Genomic DNA, 23,480 nt, shown 5'->3' with positions numbered 1-23,480 from the left:
GAAGATACATACTAAAGGGAGAAAAAATGTACAAAAATGAATGATGACTTGTCTAGGTCTAAGAGTTCCTTTTTTGTCTAGTCTGAAATATTTCTCATTGTCTTTTTCTTGATTTGGAGCAATAGCACAGCGAGTAGCTTGCACGTGACCACCCGGGTCCGATTCCTCTGTCCCTCTTGGAGAACCCAGCAAGCTACCGAGAGTATCCCGCCTGCAAGGCAGAGCCTGGCAAGCTCCCCGTGGCATATTCAATATGACAAAAACAGTAACAACAAGTCTCACAATGGAGAAGTTACTGGTGCCCACGCGAGCAAACCGATGAGCAATGGGATAACAGTGATAGTGATAGTCTTTTCCTTAAATTAAAAAAAAAAAAGCTTGTCATTTTAGAAACCCAAAGTGAATAGAATGTGAGTCTGTTTTTAGACTTCTCTTCCCTTTCTCATCCAAGTGCTGTTTTACTTACCACTTAGCCCATTTGTTGTCGTATTTTAAAATGATACCTTAAACAATATGTGGAGTAATTCAGCTAGATTATATTTGAATTCAGTGTGAGCATGGGATGGATTATTTCTAGCATTCTCTTTATTTGCTCATTATGATGTGGTTTTACTAAGCCTATGAGAAGCCGGTCTGTGAAGTGCATTATAATATTTAGATCAAACAGCGATTGGAATACATTAATGCCCAGTGGGTAAATGTGTCATTCGAAAGCAGCTGCGGTGCTTTCTCCCTGCTGCTCCAATTAACACATAGCGCACACTTTTGTCAGCGAGCGGCTGTGCATATGGATGAAACCACTTAACTACTCATTAATAATAGATCTGCAGGAGCGCACAAGGGGTTAATCCGTCTGCCCCTTGCCAAACAATAGCTCTCCAAGAAGTTTCCCCAGCACGTGCTTTTAGAGAAGGGGTGCGGGGATGCGGGAGTGGGATTGCGGGGAGGTGAAAGCCCGCTCAGCCTCCAGCTTTGGTTCAGTCCATTCACTAACACGCTTCTCCGCCCCCTCCCGTCTGCACACACCCGCCCCGGTGATGGAGACGTCGGAGAGGGGAATCCTCGTGCCGGTGCTCCTCTGGCCGCCGCTGGCAGCTCTGGGCCAACTTAGTTGTGTTCTGTGCCCGAGCCCTTTGAAGTCCAGAGCGCCGCTGTTCATTTCCCCCCTGTAGTCCTTCGCCATCACTTCACTGTCCCTCTCGGTCCCCTTTCTCCCCCCACCCACCCGCGTTCCCGTGGCTTCTTGGACAGTTGATCGAAGTCAACGAGGAGTCTGGTCCCGGCAGTCCCCCGGCGTTGCTGTGTTTTTGCCCCCGCGGCCGAGAGCCGTGCGTGGCCGGGCGCGCGGCGTGGGGCCCGGGGGTGGCGCGGCGCGGTCCCCGGGCGTGGTGCGGGGGGATTCATGCTCCAGCATCCCCCGGCCGCGGGGCCGAGCGGGGCTGCCCGGAGCGCGAGATGGATCGCTTCCTGGGGTTCGTCAAGCAGATACGAAGATCTAGGAGAAGAAAGGGGAAAAAGTACCGACCAGAAGAGGATTATCACGAGGGCTATGAGGATGTCTATTATTACGCTTCGGAGCATTTTCGAAGTAAGCTCTTCCCTCCAAGCTCTTGTTCTTTCCGCATGCCTCGGGGTGGGGGGGGGGGTAACAATAAGCCGTGCGTGGCGCTTTAATCTTAAATGCAAAAGGTTCCCCAGATGGTGCTCGCTGAGAGCAGGTTGGAAGGACGGGGGTGCAACCGTTTGCTTGATTTGCGGCCAGCCGAGCCACCAGATATTATTGAGACTTGTCTAGTCAGCGGAGGTCCGGACCCATGGTTAATGTTTTAGGTGAGATGATTGTATTATCATCTTAATTGCCCGTTTGAAAAGGTATCATGCACTCCTAAGGTGGCAGGCGGTAAAAAATACATTCTGTGGTTGTCTTTAACTTCCCACCCCCTTTCAGGATAGGAAAGCTAGTTTACAACTATTCAAGTTGATGCTGATGATGAAAGCTCTTGAGACAGAATTCTAGACAGCTATCTGTAATTAATTTGAGTGTTGTTTGTAAGGGAAGTGTAAAAGCTGTTTTTTTTTGAAGTGTGTTCATAATTTTGGTATTAAATGAAAGGGACTCTTAGTTGCTATCAACTTGCAGCTGTGCTTGTAGCATGAAACAATATTACAAATGCCCATATTAAGGCATTTGTAAATTAGCTTGTGAATAACAGAGCTCTGTGATGTGGTTGTTTTTTTTTTTTTTTTAAGTTTAATGGTGCTTTAAGCTCCTGGTGAGACTAAGCCTTGTCCCATTAGATTTTAAATGCCGAGAAATGTCTAAAGGCACATAAAGATAGGTAGCTCTGTGCAGACAACACTGGGTTTATCGGTGCCTAAGTGAGGGAAACAGACGGTTATGTGTGATATACATTTGCAGAATCAAAAACTTTTATCTCTGGAATAAGTATCATTACAAACTTGTATTTCAGTTCTAGCCATTCTTCTTGGACTTTGATATTTAACCCTGACTACATTCCATTCACAGTCTGAGTATTGACTGATAAATAATTTAGATTTTATTTTTCTTGAATTGAAATTCTTGAGAATTAGTTCTGTCAAAACTTCTGTTGTTACTGATGTGAGTTGAGGGTTGAAAATTGATATGGTGACACTAGTAGAATAATGCCAAATTGATCTTTGACATTTGCTTGAATATTATGTCGCCTTTATAGAATAATTGTTGAGTTTTTGAGACATTTCACTTTTGTAGTGCTTCTACACATGAATAATCTGCTCTAATGTAGTGACAGTCTGTTTCTTAAGTTATTTTCCATAATACATTCAAGAATTTAAGATTTTGTTCCATTAAAAAAAACTACTCTCATCTTGCGCATAACTAAAACTTGAATGCTGAAAATAAAAGCAGCATAGGAACTTTTTATTACAATTGGTGTTCATCATTCAAATTTTTACTACCAAATTATAGAGTCAAAGTCACACTTTCTCTGGTTTATATTGTGTATTTGTACAAATATATTCAAACAATTGCTCTCAAATGCCTGCAATTCTAACAGTTTAGTAAAAAATTCAAAGTAATTTTTATAATTACTTAAGTTTACAAAATGTGCCTATAAGAAGAAATGTTAATGAAGATATCTAAGAACTATCCCCAAACTTGGAGGAGAATGATATTGCTGAAACATTAGTGTTTATAGCAAATGCCGTAGGTTAAAGAGAATCATGTCTTACCTGTTTTGCCAACGTCACTCTCAGAATAAGATGCTAAACATCAAAAGTCATTTGCCTTAGGTGCAAAACTGATGTAGTTTCTCCTGTGATTTATCAGAGAGGACCTGTTACTTACATAGTATAGAGCTTTTTGAAAAAAAGTACATCCTCAATCCCCAACTTGATAATGCTACATAATAAACAGATTGTGTCACAATGGACTCAGACACTTGGGATTTAGCATTTTGTCCAATGTCAGAAAGCAAGACTTTTAAAGAAGATACGGCAATTAGCATGCCAATGCATCTTTTGGACACAGTTTTAGACCCTCTTCTAAAGTGGTCAGGGAAGACAATCACATAACTTTTATGGCTATGGAAAAGTATTAAGGAGTAAGATTGATCCTTAAAACCAATCTTCTCAAATGGGTAATATGGCTGAATTCAATTACATCTATCGTTTATCTGTTTTAATTAGTTTTTAGAATAATTTGAAAGTTTGTGCTCTGTGTTTCCTTAGTTTAGCAAAACTGTATTCTGTCTCAAAACTTGGTATAATTTACTGATGATACATCTTTGTTCCTGAGGCTATTGATAAACCTAAAATTTTATAAAATTTTATTCATATTAATCTTTCTGTGGTGTTCTTACTTTTCTCACTTCTTTTTCTTGAAAGAACCTTAACACTCTCATGGCAATGTTCAGAGTACATTGCATGGCACATATTAGATTATACTTATATTGATTAATGGTTAAACTGAAAGATATTTCCAGTAAATTCTTCAATTATTTTACCCTTCCTGAGTACTTTCTCAAGTGCTTACTGATATGTAACGTTATTTTAAATAATGCAACTTTAGTGGTGTGTTTTGATATAGGACTATCCTTTTATCCTTTTTATCCTTTTTAATCTGAATTATCACTAAAAGTTCATGTGGATGTCCTGAGGAAACTGACTTTCTGGCAGCAGGAGTTATTAATAGGGAGGTACCTGTTCATAGAAGATGATCTATCATTGAATATTAAAGAGTTTTGGAGAATGCTTATGAAGCTAATAATATGTTGGCAAATCCTTGACCTCATCTTTTATTTAAATGCATCTATCAAGAAGCAGTTTTTTCTTCTTTTTTCTACCTTTGTTCTTTGGATTAATGAACGTGTAACAAACATCTAAAAAGGGATATTGAAATTCAATTTTATTTTATAGGGTGCTTTTATTGTTCTTCTAATTTGTGTATTGTCACTGCCTTTTCATCAATCTATTCATATAAAAATAGCCTGATCCTATTGTTATCTGCCCTCATTGATAATAATAGAGTTATCAAAACAGCTAATTATAGCTTATAAACAGTCTCTTAGCATTGTTCATATCCATTCTGGAAATCCTTACCTGCCATACTTTCTACAGGAAGGGTTATTGAAATTACCTTTAAAGGGCAGAAATCAACTGTTACAAATATTAAAGTGCTGTGAATTATTTTCACTCATGAATCTGGTACTTTCTGCGTGTGTGTGATGGCATTGGACTAGGCATGGACTGGACATAGAGTTACTCCATGGTAAATGCTCTTGTTGTCCCCACTCTCCTAGTCAGACCAGTACTGTGTGGGAAAGATGCTCAAGCAGCAATTACTAATCAGTTCCTCTTTCCTACTAAGGTGGTTTCAGGAAAACTAGAGGAAGAGGGCCACATGAATGTAGTATGGAAAAAAAGTCACTTTTCTTATAAATTTTTTATTGTGGTGTTGTTGACTTTACCTATTATAATAGAAATTGAACAACAGATGTGAAGCTTGTGTATAAAACATTCTCAGCTAAATTTCTTTATTAAACAATATAAGCATCTGAAAGTCCCTTGGGAGGCCTTGGATGTCCATACTGCATTTTAGGAGAGGTGTTTATTTTCTCTGTTTCATTGAAAAATGTCCAACATTGTTTTTCTTGGATTAAAAAAATATTGTAGTTGTTGTGTGTAGTGTGAAAATTTTAGGAATTGGCACAGATAATACATATAATTTCTTCTCACTAGTTTTCTAAGTATATTTTTGTGGGTATAAATTTATGTGATAATATTCATTCTGTTATTGGAATTGATATGTAATTAGGATTCTGTCTTGATAAATATGAAAAAAGGAGAATTAAAATCTGTGTGTGTGTGTGTGTGTGTGTACACAGTGTGTGTAAAATGGCTGATCAGAAACCCTAAGTCTGCAGAATCTAAATACACAATCAAATGCGCAGATGCCTTCCTCAGTTTTTAGGAAGTTTTTAGTTTTTAGGAGAAGTGATTGTTGTTCATATCCAATCTGGAAATCCACATGAACAATAAGAGCAGGATTATCAGATTCAAGAACCTAGTCAACAATATTTTCAGTATCATCTCCAGTTTTCTCTGTAATTTGCAGATACAGCAATTTTTAATCATTGAATATTTCTTCAAAGGACTTTAATGGTGTAACCACATGAGTAGTATTAGAAATGTGTAAGAACCTAATTGATAGGGAGACCTGTTGGTTAATATAAGAAGTCCTTTCGAAGCATCTACACTATTTAAATCTTTCCAGTATGAACACATTCACTTCCTTACAAAGCAAGTCACTAATAAACATGTATCTCTTTAAATTAAAGTTTTAAGTTATATATTGTTATTTGTACACTCCAACAAATATAATGTATGCTCAAAATTTTTATCTGGAGGCAAATATAGGCTCTATTAGATTTAATGTGCAATAAGATTTTATGCCTCTTCTGTGTTTTTCTTTTCACCAATGGAACATATGGTATGTGGAGGTGAGTAATTACTTCAGCTCTATTTTTGTTTTAACTATACAAACGCAGAAGAGCTCTGTATTGGATCCATATCCATGTGATAATTTTTATTTTATATACAGCTTCTTTTTGTTTATCCTGAAAGGTCATCAAAGCTTCCATTTATTTAATGAAAAATACCTTCTAGCGCTTTCTGTTTATGTGGTGGACTTCTACTTGTCTGCACTAAAACATCTTTCCCTAGAGAAGAACAATAATTATAATTAGAATATCCTCATTTCCACTCCAATTTCATCATTACTGAGTGATGAAAACCGACATTTTTGTATTATACCATTTCCTTGTCTATGGTAATTGGTCTGGCAACGGACTCTTAAACCAAGCTGAGTCGATCAATGGAGTTTCCTCAGGGAGTTTGCAAGTTCAAGTCAATGCCTTCTGCCACGTGGGGAAAAGGCCTGAAAAAAAGAAGTCACTTAAGTTAACCTGTAAAAGAGATTGTGATGAAAGATCAAGGGACTTCCCACAGCTTCAGTCCTGGTGGTTTCCAGGGCTATCCAGTTTGAGTTCAGATAGCATGAAAGGACCAGAATCAATACTGAAACTCAGATCCACAAGTTTCTAGTTTGGCAGCATGGGCAATATTTTTTTGCAATTTTGGAAATATGATTATTTGGTTCTTTTTACTTGATAATAAATGTATCTAACATGAAAACAAGATTTTTTTCTAATCTAGTTCCTAACTGCTTAAAAGTACCCACTGTATTATCTCTGACCCAAGACATCATTTCCTCTAGCAACAAAACCAGCATAGCCTTTAAGCATATAACACTTTGCTCTCATTTTCACTAAGAGTTATTGATTACTAGTTTTTTATTTTCTTTCCTTTAGATTTTTGTTTTGTTTGGTGGGTGGGGTGCAATCCTTGTGGTGCTCAGGACTTCTAGTTCTTTTTTGTTTTGTTTTAGGGCCACATCCTACATATTTAGTGCTTACCCCTGGGCCTGTGCTTATGGATCACTTCTGGCAGTAATCAGGGATCATATATGTGCCAGAGATTGAACTGGGGTTAGCTGCATGCAAGGCAAATGTGTTCAATCTTGTTCATCTCTCCAAGTTAACTGTTATTTTACGTGGGACCACACATACACATCTCACCAAGCTTCTGTGAACGGAATGCCTGCCTACTTAAAAAGGGGTTCAGATACACGGACGACAGTTCTTACCTTGTAACTTATGCCCCAAAGCTTAGTGCTTTAGAATACAAAGTATTGAATAATGAGAGTTCTCAAGGCATGCATGTAAAGCACACTGCACTTGATAAGTATGAGATCAAGAACATCCCTTTGGTCACTCTGAGGCGATAGGATATTCACAGTGAAAGGATATTTTACTGGGTCATACTACTTAAGCTGAAATTCTGACTCATGGGCTAAAAGAGAGAGTACAGGGTAAAGGCACTTATCTTGCACTTAGCCCATCCAGGATGGATCCCTGGTACTACAAATGGGCTGAGCACTACCAGCTATGCCACCCCCACAAAAGGAATTCTGAGTCTTTCGCTCTTTAAATATATTATATAAACATACAATCAAATCTCTCTTGCTTCAGATGCTTCTTCTATCAAATTTAATCATTGACTGCCAGCCTCTTAAAGTTATTATGAATTGTGTGACATCATATAGCACTTAGTGCTTGACATAAACTGAACATTTAATAAATATTTTGAGAAGCCTTATTAATAAATAGGAAAAAAGCAGGCAGAGAGTAAAGAATGGCAGACTAAAAATCTTTGATTTTGTTGTATAGCCATTGGGCCACTGGGTGGACTTTAAATTGAAGGTATAACAAGATTTCTATTTTAGAAATATTAGTGTTGTGTTAGTATATAAAAGAGATTATAGATATAGGGGCATAAATAAAAAAGCAGAAATGGCAGTTAGATGAAAACTAGGTATAACAAAAGGAATATATTCAACATATTTAATTTGAGTTGCTAAGTGAGCAAGGAAAGTAGTTAGAAAACAACTATAAATGTAGAAACTGACTGACCATAAAATTCTCAGGATAAAAGTAAATAATACTAGTAGTTACTTAACAAGGGACTTCATAAGGAGTAATGAATAAACTTCCTATTTTATTTAATTTCTTGGGGCTGGAGCAATAGCACAACGGGTAGGGCATTTGCCTTGCACACGGCCGACCCGGGTTCGATTCCCATCATACCATATGGTCCCCTGAGCACTCCCAGGAGTGATTCCTGAGTGTAGAGCCAGGAGTCAGCCCTAGGAGTCAGCATCGTCGGGTGTGACCCAAAAACCGAAAAAAAATGATGATATGCAGAATTACTTAATATGAAACAAAAATTTGAATATGAAACAAAAGTTGATAATGCAATGACAAATGCAACTCAAAGTAGTTGTTGGGATTCAATATTTTGTCAGTTTGTGTATTCAGTTGTGATGTAATATTGGAAAAAGAGGGGACTAGTTCTTGTTAACCTATGAAAGAACATTTGAAAACGTAATTGAAAATTGCTGGGCTCAGAAAATGCAAATGGGCACAATATTTTTTAATGGGATGATAAAAAATCATCTTGTGCTAAAAATATTAGTAGATAGGGTCATTAAAATTGTTTCTAAGGTCTAGGCACTCAAGTGAATGTGTGAATATATTTTTTAACTAGCACCCAAATGGGAAAAGCATTTTTTTAATCTACTATGGAGTTCTTAGGCAGTAAATAAATGTTTAGTAACTAACAACTCAGTTTTTTAAGTCAAATAAAAATGTAGACTACATAATGATTCACCATGATTTTAGAGTCAAACACTCCCAATATTCCCAATGGCATTTTAAACTATATAGGAGTATTGATTAAATGCCTATTTTATTTGAAGTATTAAAATTCCACCTTTATATATCATTAATGATTGTATAAGCTTAGTCCTAAAAATATTTTTGAGCTAGTCTAGATCTGTGTACTTAAACTAAACATTACCAGTTAGGCCTATTGTTGTATAGAATTGAGTTGAGTTTCAATTGATATGTGAAGCCCTTGAAGATACCTGTTCTGGAAATTACTTTAACTGGATTTAAGGTATTACAAGATTATGGCAAAATATTTTATCCATAATTACAGTGTTTAAAATAATGACATATAGTCTATGCTCAATATGTTTCATTTTACTACCCCATAAGGAATTGGAATATTCAGTTAATGTCAAGCAACTTACCATTCTGATTCACTGAACAACTACTTGATGTTCCTCATTATGTACCAGGCATTCTTCTCATTGGGGACAGAATGGTTCCAAGGACACAGAAGAAGGTCTCTGCCTACAGGAGCCAGCAATCTAGCAAGGAAACAATATAAAACACAGAAATGCAGTAGAAAAAAAACAGTAAAAGTGACAGGATGGGGAGTCAGTGGTGAGAAGGATGAGTTTTTAACTGAGTTGGTTCTTGAGAACTAAATGCTGGACCTGGCTCTGGCTAAGGAGGTGGGGCTACTGTGGATAAAAATCCTTCAGAGTTACAAATATATTTGATCATTTAACATGTTATCTTATGAATGCACAGTTTTTAAAAACAGTTGGGAAATAAATTATCTGAGATTTCAAATCAATTTTTTCCAAGTAATATATAGGCTTAAAATCAGACCTGGAGGCCAGAGTGATAGTACAGCTGGTAGGGTGTTTGCCTTGCACACAGTCGACCTGGGTCTATCCCCAGCATCCTATAGAGTCCCCCAAATGCAGGAGTCATTCCTAAGTGCAGAAGCAGAAGTAATGTCTGAGAATTGCCAAAAGGCCAAAAAAACAAACAAACAGGTCTGACCTTTTTGCAGCATTTTACTGATAAGTAAAATGTGTAGCTAGTAATTACTTTAATACACATACTAAAATCGTAATGATACAAAGACTAGCATGGCCTCTGCACAAAGATGACACATACATACGTGAAGCATTCCATATTTAAAAACAAAACAAAACAAAACAAAGAGCAACAAAAAAAATCCATGTCACTAAATGTGGCTGTGGAAATGGGCAAAAGCCTTAATTTTACTGAAACACACAAGGTTGTGGTTGCCATTCATATAAAGAAGTCTTCTGTTGCAAGACTTCTGCCAAGTTAGAGGTTGCTAAAATGACAGCTTTTGGGGAGAATGAGACACTGATTTTTCTCTGCCTTGAGATTAGTCAGGGCTTGCAGGTTGGGGGTGTTAGGAGAATGGTAGTAGAGTGAGTAGGGCACTTGCTTTGCACAGGACTGACCTGAGTTTAATTCCTAGCACCTCATACATCCCTTGATCCCTGACAGAAGTGATCCCTGAGTGCAAAACCAGGAGTAAACCCTGAGAACTTCTGGGTGTGAACCCAAAACAGAAAACAAACAAAAGTATTCGAGGGAGGAAGGACTGGAGAGCTAGTACCTGGAGTAAGGCACTTGCCTTGCATGCAGCCAGCCCTGATTTGATCTCTGGCATTGCTTATGGTTCCCCAAGCAAACCAGATGTGACCCTGAGTTTAGTGCCAGGAATACCCTCTGGTCACTGTTGGGTAAAACCCAACTCCCTCACCCTCCAAAAAAGGATTAATGTGTCTCATAGTCTTCTTTACACTTGGATTCTGGACATCCATTGAACTCAACTCTCAAACTAAAAGTACACTTGCCTTGCAATCAGGATATTGAAATAGAGTTTTATGTTTATTTTCTGCAGGACAACATATATTGCAGTTTTCCTCAGTCCTTGAAAATCAATATTTTATAGAGACTCTTAATGTTTGGGGCATTTTATCAGAGAAATTATATATGAAAGAAGTGTTTTCTAGAGAGAACAAAACTACTGAATCTCCCTGGTTACTACCCACAGCATTGCCATTCTCTTCCTTTGTGAAGAATTGAAGCTTTGTTTTTCCTGATCCTTACTATTTTACCCAAGAATTTAGCATTGCCTGTTGAAATATTCATTTATTTTGTAAATTATTTAGTCCGAGTTAAATAGGATACAGAGGATTAATCTTGCAGTTTGGATAATATCCAGCTTAAGTTTTAAAAGATCTTTATTATTTCTGAAGATTATCTGTATTGCTTTTCAGGAGAACTATCTAACCAACAAATGTTTTAAAATGGTGCCTCTGATATAGTAGTAAGCTGATTGTGAAAACAGGTGTATCAAATTACTGCTGAGCTGGTCTTATGATTTCATGTTGCTCTTTTGCTACTGGTGGTATATGATCCATGAATTTTTAGGTGCAGAAAATAATATTTGATTTGTGAAGCCCTGTGTTTGAATAAAACTAGACAGATGTCAAATATTACCAGTTTAGAATGTGAAGTCAACAGTGGCATCTTGCTGATTCTCAGAATTGGATATAGGGTGAAAAAAAACATTGCAGTGAAGTTTTACAAACCATTGCAGTTTGGTTAATACTTGTTTTTGTGAACTCCACTTGCCATATAGAAAAATTAATTTCTGCAAGTATTTTGAAGATGTTGATGTAACCTATACTTGTAAAATACTTTGCTCGGTACATTTCACATGTAGAATTCTGATCACTTTTTAGGGGGCTACTCATGGTTTTTAAGGACTAATTATAACAGTATTTGGACACCATGCACTGCTGCGAATCAAACATGGGACATCAGCATGCAAACATGTGCTCCAATCCTTTGAGATAACTTCTTCGTTCCAGATTAATGATCATTTTGAAGGGTGTAGCTGTCAAAATTTAGAGTGAGAAATAAAGGTGTTCCTTGGTTGGTTGTAAATTTTCATTTTATAGATTTACAGTGGCCTTTCATTATTGATGTAGGGTTAAGGTATTCCCAGCTTGTGAACTGTTGTTTATGGCTGGTTTTATCTACCAATACCAAGGCTTTATGATTTGTAAAGCGCCTCTTTCATTCTTAAAAACACTAAGCTTTTGTGTAATGGTGTTTGTAGGAAAGATAATTAGATATAAAAGGAATCTCAGAGTTAAGAAAAGAATTTTCTAGCCCAACTCTGATTTTACATGTGATTATTATCCTTAACAACATAGTAATTTGCATAGTAATAGTTTAGGGTCCAAAGAGAGAAAATGCCTAACTGGATTATATAGCCAACTAAGAATAGAATGAAATAAGTATTTTAAGTCAGTGAACTTGATATATTTTTAATAATTTATTCTCTCAGACTTCCTATTGCCTCAAAACCTGTCTCCATGTAAAATTCGTCACTCCAGACTAATTATACTGTGTATGAATGATGTCATACTTTATTATTTGTGATTATAAGTAGGCTAGCCCTGAGTGCATCACTTCACCCTTTTTATATTCCACATCAAGGACACAGAAAGTCCCATTCTTCAATAGGTGCAGTTTGCTTTAAAATCTCTGGAAGCTAATTCTCATGTCCCAATCATAGAAAATAATTCAAAATAATTAAGAATTTTTTAAAACAATACCTGTGGACTGGAGAAAGAACATAAAGATCTTTAGTGCAGATGCCTTATAATGCAGAAGCCCGAAGACCTGTATGCGCCTCTGCAAGGGAGTACCCCAAACACTGTTGGGGTGGCTCTGGTACCCCCAGCATTACTGGGCTTGAGCAGCTTAGGGGAAAATCTCTAGACATCCTGAACTCTCCTTGGGAGAGCCTTCCCACCCCCACCCCCGCCTAAGAAAATAATACATGGAGAATGAAAGATTGATTATTCATAGTTCCAACACTACTCTTTGTCCTTTTCCCTCATGTAACATAGTAGAATACAGTTCTTACAACATGTATTTGGTGTGGAAGTGGAGTTGGCACACCCAGCTGCACTCTGGGCTTTGTGCTAGGTGTGACCTCTGGTGCTGTTCAGGGAACTACATGCAGTAATAGGAATTGAATCTGGACATACCATATGCAAGGCAAGAATTTTTACCCCATGTACTATTTCTCTATCTTCATATAAAATAATTTAAGCAGGATCTATGTACAAGGAAAATGAAGGTAGTCAGGAAATGTTTTATGACTACTGAGGAACAAGGAGAATGATTGAGAGCTTTTTATTTGACAATATTTTATTGAGATAGATTATTATCTTGTTTTTTATATAATTATGGCAAAATATCAACTTCTCTAATTATTAGAAGAGATCCATTATTACATGCTTATTACAAACTGGTGCATCTCGACTCGATCACATCACAGATTTACAATCCCGTGTGCCCTCCCTCTCCACTGACAGTCTGCCATTACAAGACGAACTTCAGATCTGTTGATAGGCTGATAAGCACCTGAGTTAACTTGAGTATCAGTCCATATTTCACCCGGAAAAAAATCACAAACCAACTTCTATTATGACTAACCATTTTTGTAATTTTTTTTTTTTTGGTTTTTGGGTCACACCTGGCGATGCGCAGGGGTTACTCCTGGCTCTGCACTCAGGAATCACCCCCGGCGGTGCTCAGGGGACCATATGGGATGCTGGGATTTGAACCCGGGTCGGCCGCGTGCAAGGCAAACGCCCTACCCGCTATGCTATCACTCCAGCCCCTGACTAACCATTTTTGTAATGAGAAAAACTTTGCTCTCAATCCTCCTTATTCAGCTATTTTGAAATCAGTTATGCACTGAACAGGGAAATTTACATTTTGCTAAGGCATGTGCATGTGGGTTTCTTCAGTGAATATGAGATGAGGATCTTATGTGTGTAATTTAAAGTATATTTGGATTAAAGAAACATTTTTCATCACCATGGTAACCAAAGAACCCCAGTCCAGGGTGAGAACCCAGACTGTCTATAATTTCACAATAATAAAGGAGCAAGACCATGAGACTATGATATTTCTAGACATCATAATATGAATGAATGTTGAATCTGTGATACATCCAACATTTTCTAAGTTAAAATGTGTACAATTAATGTACTTGTGTGAAAAGAATAGTGTATGTAGGTACAAATTTGTCAGTTAATAAATAGTTCTCTCAGGTGTTTCAAATAAATACTAGACTCCTCAAGATTTGAAAAATTGTATAAGAATGTTCTTTTTTATTTTCCATTGCTAATCCACACATAAATAATATCTCCCTAGATAAAATACACACATATCAAATTATCTGGTGGAAGATATTTCTCAGAGTGAAATTATTTATAATAAACATACAGTTTTAGAGTGAATAGTGGTCCGTTTTGTTGGTTTTATTGTTGTCATTGAGAGCAATACCTAGTATTGCTCAGAGTTTACTCCTGGTTTTGCACTTAGGGATTACTTCTGGCATGTTTGGGAAATCATAAAGGGTGTTAGGGATCAAACCTGGTTCACCATATGCAAGGCAAGTGCCCTATCCACTATACTATCTCTCTAGCCCCAGAAGTGACTGACTCCTGACTACAGAGATTAAAGAACTCTTAGGGTCAAGTTATGTTATTTATATATTCGAACTTGAACTTGAATTTGTCGTAAAGATTTTCCTGCCTAGGTTTTATTCATTGTCTTAAACAAATAACTATTCTTTTCATTTAGGCTTCTATTTTTTTTAACCTCTCAATATTTTTTTCTTTCTTCAAATTGCAAGTTTTTCAAATGATCAGAAAATGCAATACTTAACAGAGGTCTCTTAATTTGAAATTTCCTAATGTTCTTATGATTTTCATGATGTCAACAACAAAGTATACATTTTAGGAAATATAGAGAAAAGTTATAGCAAGATGTTTCAATTTTAGAGACTCTAAATATTTGGTAACTTTTAACATCACCAGGCTTTCTCTTATTTCATAAGCTTTTCCCTCCTAAAGTGACCATAAATTCACACATTCTAGCCTCTCTCTGTTGCAGTTCCTTTAATTCCCCACGCTCTTCTCTTACCTTGTGTCCTTTCCACCCATCAGAATGATTCTGATTTTCCACCGTCCCTAGACGCCCAGACATCCTTCTCTTCCCAGGCCCCCTCAGTGCTGCCTCACTTGGCCTCCTGTGCCCTGGGGTTGCCAAAGCTTGCTTGTGTGTATATGTGTGTGTGTGTATGTGTGTGCCACTATTCATCTGTGCTCTTGCTGTTGCTTTCAGGTTACTGATGTTACTTCTAGAAGAAAAGACTATACAGCCGAGTTGGCTGCATTACAGATTTATGAGTTTCAGCCTCAGCTGGGCTTTCAGCCCTAATCATCGGTCTTTGTCTTTATCTTGAGTCACTTTCTCTTTTCCTCAGTAGTTATTTCTAGGCTGTCCCTTATTATAGCCTCCCAAGTCTCTAACATGCTCTTCCCCTTTCAAAATACACGCTTAACTGAATATACAAATTACTTATAAGTTCTCTTCATTCTGCTGCCTGCCTCTGCCTTTTCCCAAAAGCCCATACACGTACAGCTTGTACTCCGCACCCCCACTGTGGTGGCTGTGGTGGCTGAGGGCTTTGTTATCATACTTAATTGCAATGCTTGCACACACTTGGTTTGTATGTCCCAATGATGGCACATGCATGACAGTTCCGCTTAAATCCCACTCAGCATCGTGGGCTGGGTGTGTCGGGGACTGGAATTCTCCACCTCATGTTTGCAAGACTGGTGCTCTATGGCTGAGTCATGGAGCTTGGCCCTGGCTTGTCACTTTTGCCTTCAAAGCCCAAAGAAGGTGTTCACTGACTACATGAAGGATGAAATGCTGCCTCATGGCCCTCTGCTCCATACCTTCCACTCCACTGGTCACAACCAAAGATCCCCACTCACCTCCTGGATGTAAATGTCAGGGTCCGGAGAACTTCTATAGCATCTTTACCCTTTCAGTGGCATTTCACAATAGCTTATGGTTTTGTTCTTTGAGTCTCATTTCTTGGCTCCTAAGCCTCTTCTTTCTGTTTCTTCTTCCCCTCTCTTTTCACCTTCTTCTTTTATTCTAATTATCAAGATTTTAGTTCTAACTTTTGCTTCACCCTCTATGAGAAAATTCTTCCTGGGTAATCTTTGCTTCCACCTTCTTTGTTTTTTGATGTGACAAGCAAGTTTTATGTACAACTTTACCAACTCTCATGTATATTTTCATGTTTCCTAAACTAAACCCAGCACCTTCTCTCTTACCCAACACTCACGCCCTTCCCCCACCTCATTTTTAAGGTCAGCATCTTCTAAAAATGTGCTCAAACTAAGAACCTCAGAATCATCCCTCACTCTTTCTATGTTTTTCAATTATATTTTATCTACTTCACACTTTATCTTTGTATTCCCTCTGCACCTAGCTGGCCCATAGTTAGAACTTAATAAATGTTTAATTTAATTTTATTTCATACCAAACTGTAGAAAACTAGAATAGTGGATTCCAAGGGACATATCTATCTTCAACTTTGATGTATATATTAATATTTAGGCCTGCAGGAAAGATACTTGGCACTTTATGATGCCTCGAGGCTAAAATTTTTCTGAGCTAAAGTATTCTATTAGTGTCAGAGTACTTCAATTCATGATTTTGACCTTGTTCATTAAAAGCAAAGTGGGCAACTTGAGTCTCAAGGACCTATGTAACTGGAAATATTAGCTTGGAGCCTAGAATTCAATAACCATTGATTTCTCAGTCCAAAGCAGTTTATTGTTGATATCTTTTCCCTAAAATGGAATCAATTATTCTTACCTATGCATTTTATTAACAGATCTACTATTTGGACAAGAATTATGCCTTGGAATATAGTGGCATCATGAAAATATGAAAAAAAAGTAGTTTTCAGTGACCTCAAAATGTTGATCTAAAAAATAGCAAATTACATAGGAAACAGTGGAGAAAGGCAAAGAAGTGAGACCAATTGATTCTAAGTGACAGATCTAGATAATGTTTACATTTAATAGCAATTTTGTTTATTTTAATAGGACATGTACTTATTTCTTTATGAAATTTATTAATTGACCCAAATTAGAATTTTTCAAACAAACTTGGATTGCAAATTTCAAATTAAGGACTCAGTTAACTCTTTGAAAAGAAATAACCACATTCCAGCAAGCAGCAATTAAACATGAATCATTCTGATCAATTTTTGTAGTAAACTGTTTCTGTGTGTTTTAGATTTTGTATAAGAATTATTACAATTAATTTTTATTTCAGAATTTTATGATGTGTTATACACATTTTCCTATGTGGTCCTTCTAGCACATATAGGTTAACTATAAGTTGCTAAGCCAGCTCTTATTGTTGTCATTCCACATTCCATAGATGAAAGTGGGGAGAGGCACTAAAAATTAAATGGCTTGTCTAACTTCATATTGTGAGTTGGCCTGTCTCTTGCTTCTTCCATTTCTGACTTGTTTCTTTTTTCTAAATGTACTTAAAATCCTTTGCAACTGGCTACTGGGTCCTACTTCTCCTCAAGTGCCTGAAACGTAACGGGTTTTTAATATTTATTTGAGAACACATTAGACTAACTTCAATTTAAAGACTCTAACTACTCAAAAATGAAATGATTAACCAAATACATTATACCATGAACCTGAAATATATTAACTTTAAAAAATTCCTATTGTCTTTTAAAAATTGAAATTTATTGCGAAAAACATAACAAGAATGCAATTAGTTATTTGTTGTTGCATCAGAAGCTATTTCACAATAGAGTAGTTATAAACAACACACATTGATTGGGGAGATGGCTCAAGGGGCTAGCGCACTGGCTCTGCCTGCCGGACACTGGGTTTGATCCCTGGCACCACATGGTCCCCTGAGCACTGCTGAAGAACAGCCCCTGGGTATTGTGTCAGGAGAAGACCCCAGCACTTCTGGGTGTAGCCTTAAAATCAGACTGAGCAAACAAACAAAAATCAGCAACATTTATGACCTAATATTGCCTGTGGGTCAGGACTCTCCATAGTTTTGAGAAATCCTTGGGTTCACTGAGCCTCATAAGCTCAGACCATGTTGTTGACTGGGGTTGCTTCATTTCAAGGCTGTACTGGGCAAGGGATCCTTGCTATTCACATCACAAGGCTGTTGAATCAGGTCCTGCTGGCTATTGGTTGGGGACACCGTTTGTAGTGATAGTAGTAGTAGTAGTTATTGCTGTTGTTTGTCTTTGAAGTGGAACTCTCCATTAGGTAGCACAAACACAACTGGTTTAGCTCAGAGCAAGTGAGTCAAGAAATAGTAGCACTGCATTGTGGCACTGTCATCCTGTTGTTCATTGATTTGCTCGAGCAGGCACCAGTAACATCTCCATTGTGAGACTTGTCGTTACTGTTTTTGGCATATCGAATACGCACAGGTAGCTTGCCAAGGCTCTGCCATGCGGGTGAGATAGTCTCGGTAGCTTGCCGGGCTCTCCAAGAGGGATGGAGGAATCAAACCTGGGTCGGCCGCGTGCAAGGCAAACGCCCTACCTGCTGTGCTATCGCTTCAGTCCAAGAAACAGTAAGAAAGGGAATTCCAGATCAAAGTCAGTCTTTTTGCAGCTCCATTTCTTAACTGACAGCTCATCACTCTTGCCTTCACTTCCCTGGAGACTCACTGGGTCAGCCTACACACTCTAGAGGAAGTATTTACACCCCATAGTGATTATGAGAGATCAGAATTATCGTTGCTACCAATGACTGGCTTTGTGTCACATTTATGTTAAATGTTGTTATCCAAATATAGTTCAGAAGAAATAAATTACTCTGCGATAATCTGGGATATCAGACTCACAGTTTAGAGAGATGTGGGCAACTAAAGCACTGCCAGAAAGGACTGACTGCATCCATGACAGGCAATTAAGGATTGGATACAAAGGACAGAAGGTACTCGTTTACCTTTGTCCAAAGGAGTCTTCATTGAAGCACAGGAGAGAGGAAGCTGGAGAGGTAACAGGGCTACCATATGCAACCCGAGATATTGCTTTGTGTAGCCCTCAAGAACAAGCTGAGAATAATGGGTAGTTTTTGGAAAGATTCCCCCCCCCCCCCGAAAACTCTTTCACATTTTTCTGTAAAGATTTGGAAGCATAGAAGACTAGGTTAGTAATGACATATTAGGTGTGATCTTTTCCCCCCTGAAAACACTTCCACATTTTTCTGTAAAGATTTGGAAGCATAGAGGGCTAGGATATCAATGACATATTAGGTGTTCACTTCCTGAGTTGGTTTGAAGTAGGCTGTATTAGTATGGTCATTATGAGATAGCCACTGGAGTGAAATGAACCTGCTTTGAATGTCAGCTCAGACCCTTCCAACATGTGACTTCACCTCTGATTTTTAGCATCTGTACCTTTAAAAGGGGGATAATGGTAGTGCTTCTCTCTTTAGGGATATTTTGAAACTATGAGATTAGCAGTGATTCACACATTGATAATTGTTAGTGTTGCAAGATATTCTGGGGGGCAAAGAAAGACTTACAAAATCATGCTAAATGGGAAACAAGCTGTGATCAGTTTGTGATGTCTGTCATGCATGAGAAAGTTGTTCATATATTTACCATCTGTAGAGCATAGGTAAATGAAAAGATCATTTATTCTCAGTCCCTGTGTTTTACTTTTCATATTATCTGTTTATAACCTGAAAAATAAACAAGGACTTTCTTCTGTGTATATTTTCTTTTCTTTCTACACTACTTGTATATCATAAATTTAAAATTATGACACTTTTATAGAAGGCAATATAATTTTTGTTCTATTAACCTTGCTAATCTTGCAACATGAATGAGTTGGAAGGAAATGCACTTTCCAATGCATAATGAATGAGCCTCTGCTACTTAAATGTCTTAGTTCAACTAGAGATTAGAGGTTTAAAAAGAATGTGAAAGAAATCAAATCTTAAAGCTGTCTTTTGCCAAATCAAATATGTTTTAGCTGTATTTACTTTAAAATATTTATATTAAACTCAGGGTAGTTTTTTTCTAGAACTTTGAGTGTTTAAACTCTACTTGAAGACACTCTTAAATATCCATGGATATTTGAGAAGAAAATTGTAAAATTGATGTGTTGGCCATGAATCTTTTGTACTAACTATTGTATGTTGTCAAGAATGTTGCTAGGGAAATAAAGATGTGCTATTAAAAGAGTAATGTTGCAAGGTCATCTCTCTGGGTGTTGAATAGCTCTTTGAATGCTAAGCACAGCTTCCACACCTAGTAATGACTGCTGAGAGCCAAATGCTCCTGCCTACTGAGGATGCTTCATTCAATGTGTTTGTTTTTCTCAGATGTGAAATTGAGAATGAGATCATCACAACAATAAATTACTCAGTAGGCATTTTTTCCCACCATGATACAGTGATTTAAAAACTGCATTTATTTACATTTATCCTTCAGTTGGGGTACAAGGCGATATGCTGTTAATCCGAAGAAGCCCTGTTTCCCCTTAGTTAAATCTTGGAATCTGTTTCTCTACTTGATTTTTGCTTTATGCAGAACTTGTGATAAACTTTTCTCCAGTTCCTGTCTGTAACTTAGTGGTCTGTAAATTAGGGGTACCTGTTTTCTCTTGTGAAGATTAAATTAGGTCAAAGGATTAGTCTTTTCACAGACTTGTACGCTACAAACAGCAAGTTTAACTAGTTATTCTTAATAGCAGAGGTCCTTAAACTTTCCTTATTTTCAATCACCTGGAAAGCTTTTTAAATTCCTAATATCTAATATTCCCAATAATATAGTTGAGGACAAGATCATAATCATGGCTATTTCATAAGAACAATCTCTTGAGAATGGGACCCTCATTCAGTATTTTATATATATAAAATTTATATTTTATAATATATAAAATCTTATATATAAATCTTATATAAAATCTTATATATTATAAAATATATATATTGCTTTTTATATCACGCCTAGCGATGCTCAGGGGTTACTCCTGGTTCTGCACTCAGAAATTACTCCTGGTAGTGCTCAGGGGACCATATGAAATGCTGGAAATCAAATCCGGGTCAGTCGAGTGCAAGGCAAACACCCTACCCACTGTACTATCACTCCAGCCCCCATAGTCAGTATTTTAAAGTCTTTTATACTGAGTTCAGTGTGTATTCAATTTTGAGAAACTTTTGCTTTTAATAAATAAAATGGTTTATGAGGCAAGAGTCCTGAGTTCTAGATTTACCTTTAACACTGCTAAACAGCGGTGTAATTTTGGGTAAATCCTATCAGTGTCCTCAACTTTGTTTCCTTAAACTATTAAGTGAATGAACCTGATTGAACGTTCTTGACTCTTATTTCTAACTCTAAAACTACTGTCCTGCTTAGAAAAATCATTAAAAATGCGAAACTAAAATACACAGTTCTCAGGATTCCTGAGTGGCAGTTAATTATTTCTGTTCTTACTTAAACATTCTGTTATGTGAGGGAAAGGCCTTTTACTCTCCCCACCTCTATTTCCCTTGGAATTTATTGAAGGGAAAGGTGTTAAGGAGGAAATTAACACCTTGTTGTCACCTTGTGATCACTAACTGCTCTTAATTGCTCACTTTAGTTAACTCTCCATTAATAGATTTGGAAATTCTGTCACAGTTCAGATGTTTAATAATCTTTCATCATATAAACCTACACTTTTGAGTAACCTTTTTCTAGTGGGAGCTGGGGGAGAGGACAGGCTTATTCCTCGCTCTGTGTTCAAGGATCATTCTTGGTAGTTTTGGGGAGCTGTTACTGATACTAGGGATTGAATGCATACCTGGTACATGCAAGGCCAGCCTCCTCCCCACTGCACTATTTCTCAGGCTCTCAAATAATCCTTTAATTAAAGTCTGCCATAGGAAAGTGCACCAGTTATAAACATGCAACTTGCTAAATCTTTACAAAATGAGCAGCCCCATGGAACCATGTAACACTAGAAATCAAACCATTACAGGACCTCAGAACCTCCTCATACCCACTTTCCAGTTACTAACTTACACCCAGGATTAACCACTACCCTATTTATATGTATCATCCTAGATAGATTACTTTGCCCTGTTTTTGAGTTTATATAAATTGAACCACATAGTTTATGTAAACTGTAGAGTTTATATAAACCTAGATTTTTATATAGAGTTTATGTTAACCGTATAGCTTACATAAACTAAATCAAGCTATCATTTGGAGTGGATTTTTGGGTCACTGTATGCCTATGTTCAGCAGTACTATATATTGCCTAACAGTTTCTGAGAATGGTTCCACCAATGTATATTCTCCTTCTACCCCAACAGGAGCAAGTATCCAGCAGGAACGGGAGGTCCAATTTCCATTTTATATTTTTAAACACTTATTTTTAAAAACATTTCAGATTTGCTTAAACCGGCTTCTTCCCAACACCTCTACCTGTGATGTAAGTTGGTAATATAAGCTTTTCTAGACAGACCCTGAACAGACCAAAGTGTCCACCTTTGTCCTTGCATAGTTACTAGCATACTTTCACTCTCATTCTATCATAGCCAGGTGTCATGCTCAGGGCTGTGGTGCCCTGAGGGCTCAGGCGCTCTGGCTGGCATGATATAAATCTCCGACCTGCCTTAGCACCTCTAGGTTTGGCTCTGGTAGCCCCCAACACCTTAGGGCTCAAGCAGTTCTGCATCCTAGGGCCAAGCTTTGAATCCTTCAGCCCAGTTTATTAGAATATTTCCAGGAGTGCATAGCTTGAGGGGGCCAAACAATCACCCTAGGGATGTAGCATAGCTTGGTTGTACCGCACTTATATTGTAGGTGTGAGGCCCCGGGGTTGATCCCCAATGCAGCCCCTTCACCCCACACACTCATCAATTGACCAAGTACAGAATGATTCCAAATAAATTATCCTAGGCCAGAGGAAATGAAAATTTTCTAAAATTAGATTGTGGTTATAATTGAAGAACCCTGTGCATATATATTTTTAATCATATAATTAAGGTCAGGGGCAATAGTGTAGTGGTAGGGCACTTGACTGCAGCAGCCGATATGGGTTCCATCCAGGTATCCCTTATGGTCCCTTAGCAGTGCTAGAAGTGATCCTTGAGCTCAGAGCAGAGCCAGAAATAAGCCTTGAACACAGCACCCCCCACCACCAAATTGTATATTTTTATGGATAAATTTTATGCTATGTGAATAATATGGTAATATGGTTTTGAAATATATCCTGATTTGTATTATAAATTATGTGATCATCTAAAGAAATTCTATTGAAGAGAGAGAGAGAGAGAGAGAGAGAGAGAGAGAGAGAGAAATCAGAGGCATCCAGTTGCTTATTTTGCAAAACATAAATCTTCTCTGGCATGATTTTGAATCACATCCTAAAAAGAGATTCTATCCAAAGTAAAGGAAAAGTGATTATACTACCACCTGCCCTTTACCCTACCCATTTGAAAGGGGGACCTATGCACTGGTGGTTAATTTGGTTTATAATTGACCAAAAATAAAGACAGCTTTAGAAATCAATATACCTTAGGCATTTTGCCTTGAGGTAAGAATTTGTAATGGTATCCCCACTGCTCGTGCGGGGCATAGCATCCTGGAAGTCAGAGTTGACAGGAAGCATTGTACCATGCTCTGGCTTCCATTCAGGGATTCAGATGGAACACAGCACAGAGACTAGTTGCTTCATGATTTCTGGAACCTTAGTACTTGTTGGCTGGGCCCGTGGCTCTA

General features: G+C 37.6%; 1 protein-coding gene and 1 pseudogene across 11 annotated transcripts in view; both read left to right on the top strand.

Annotated features, from left to right (window-relative positions):
• GRIP1 (glutamate receptor interacting protein 1) overlaps window positions 1-23,480 on the top strand; it is a 752,587-nt gene that overhangs the window by 289,214 nt on the left and 439,893 nt on the right. For 4 of the 11 annotated variants that reach the window (XM_055118026.1, XM_012936123.2, XM_055118018.1 and 1 more), the window contains exon 1: window positions 1,340-1,588. The exons of 2 other annotated variants lie outside the window; for them this stretch is intronic. In XM_055118026.1, coding sequence (XP_054974001.1) covers window positions 1,456-1,588 — 133 coding nt within the window. In that variant the 5' untranslated portion in view covers window positions 1,340-1,455. Of the gene's footprint in view, window positions 1-1,338; window positions 1,589-23,480 lie in introns of those variants that run through there. 5 more of the 11 variants (XM_055118029.1, XM_055118020.1, XM_055118028.1 and 2 more) reach the window with 3 other exon arrangements.
• LOC129399191 (U6 spliceosomal RNA) lies at window positions 9,856-9,956 on the top strand (annotated as a pseudogene).

This window comes from Sorex araneus, chromosome 10 (assembly GCF_027595985.1).
Source record: "Sorex araneus isolate mSorAra2 chromosome 10, mSorAra2.pri, whole genome shotgun sequence".
NCBI classification, from domain to species: Eukaryota; Metazoa; Chordata; class Mammalia; order Eulipotyphla; family Soricidae; genus Sorex; species Sorex araneus.
Note: the sequence above shows the minus strand (reverse complement) of the source record. Positions and strands in the feature narration are given on the sequence as shown.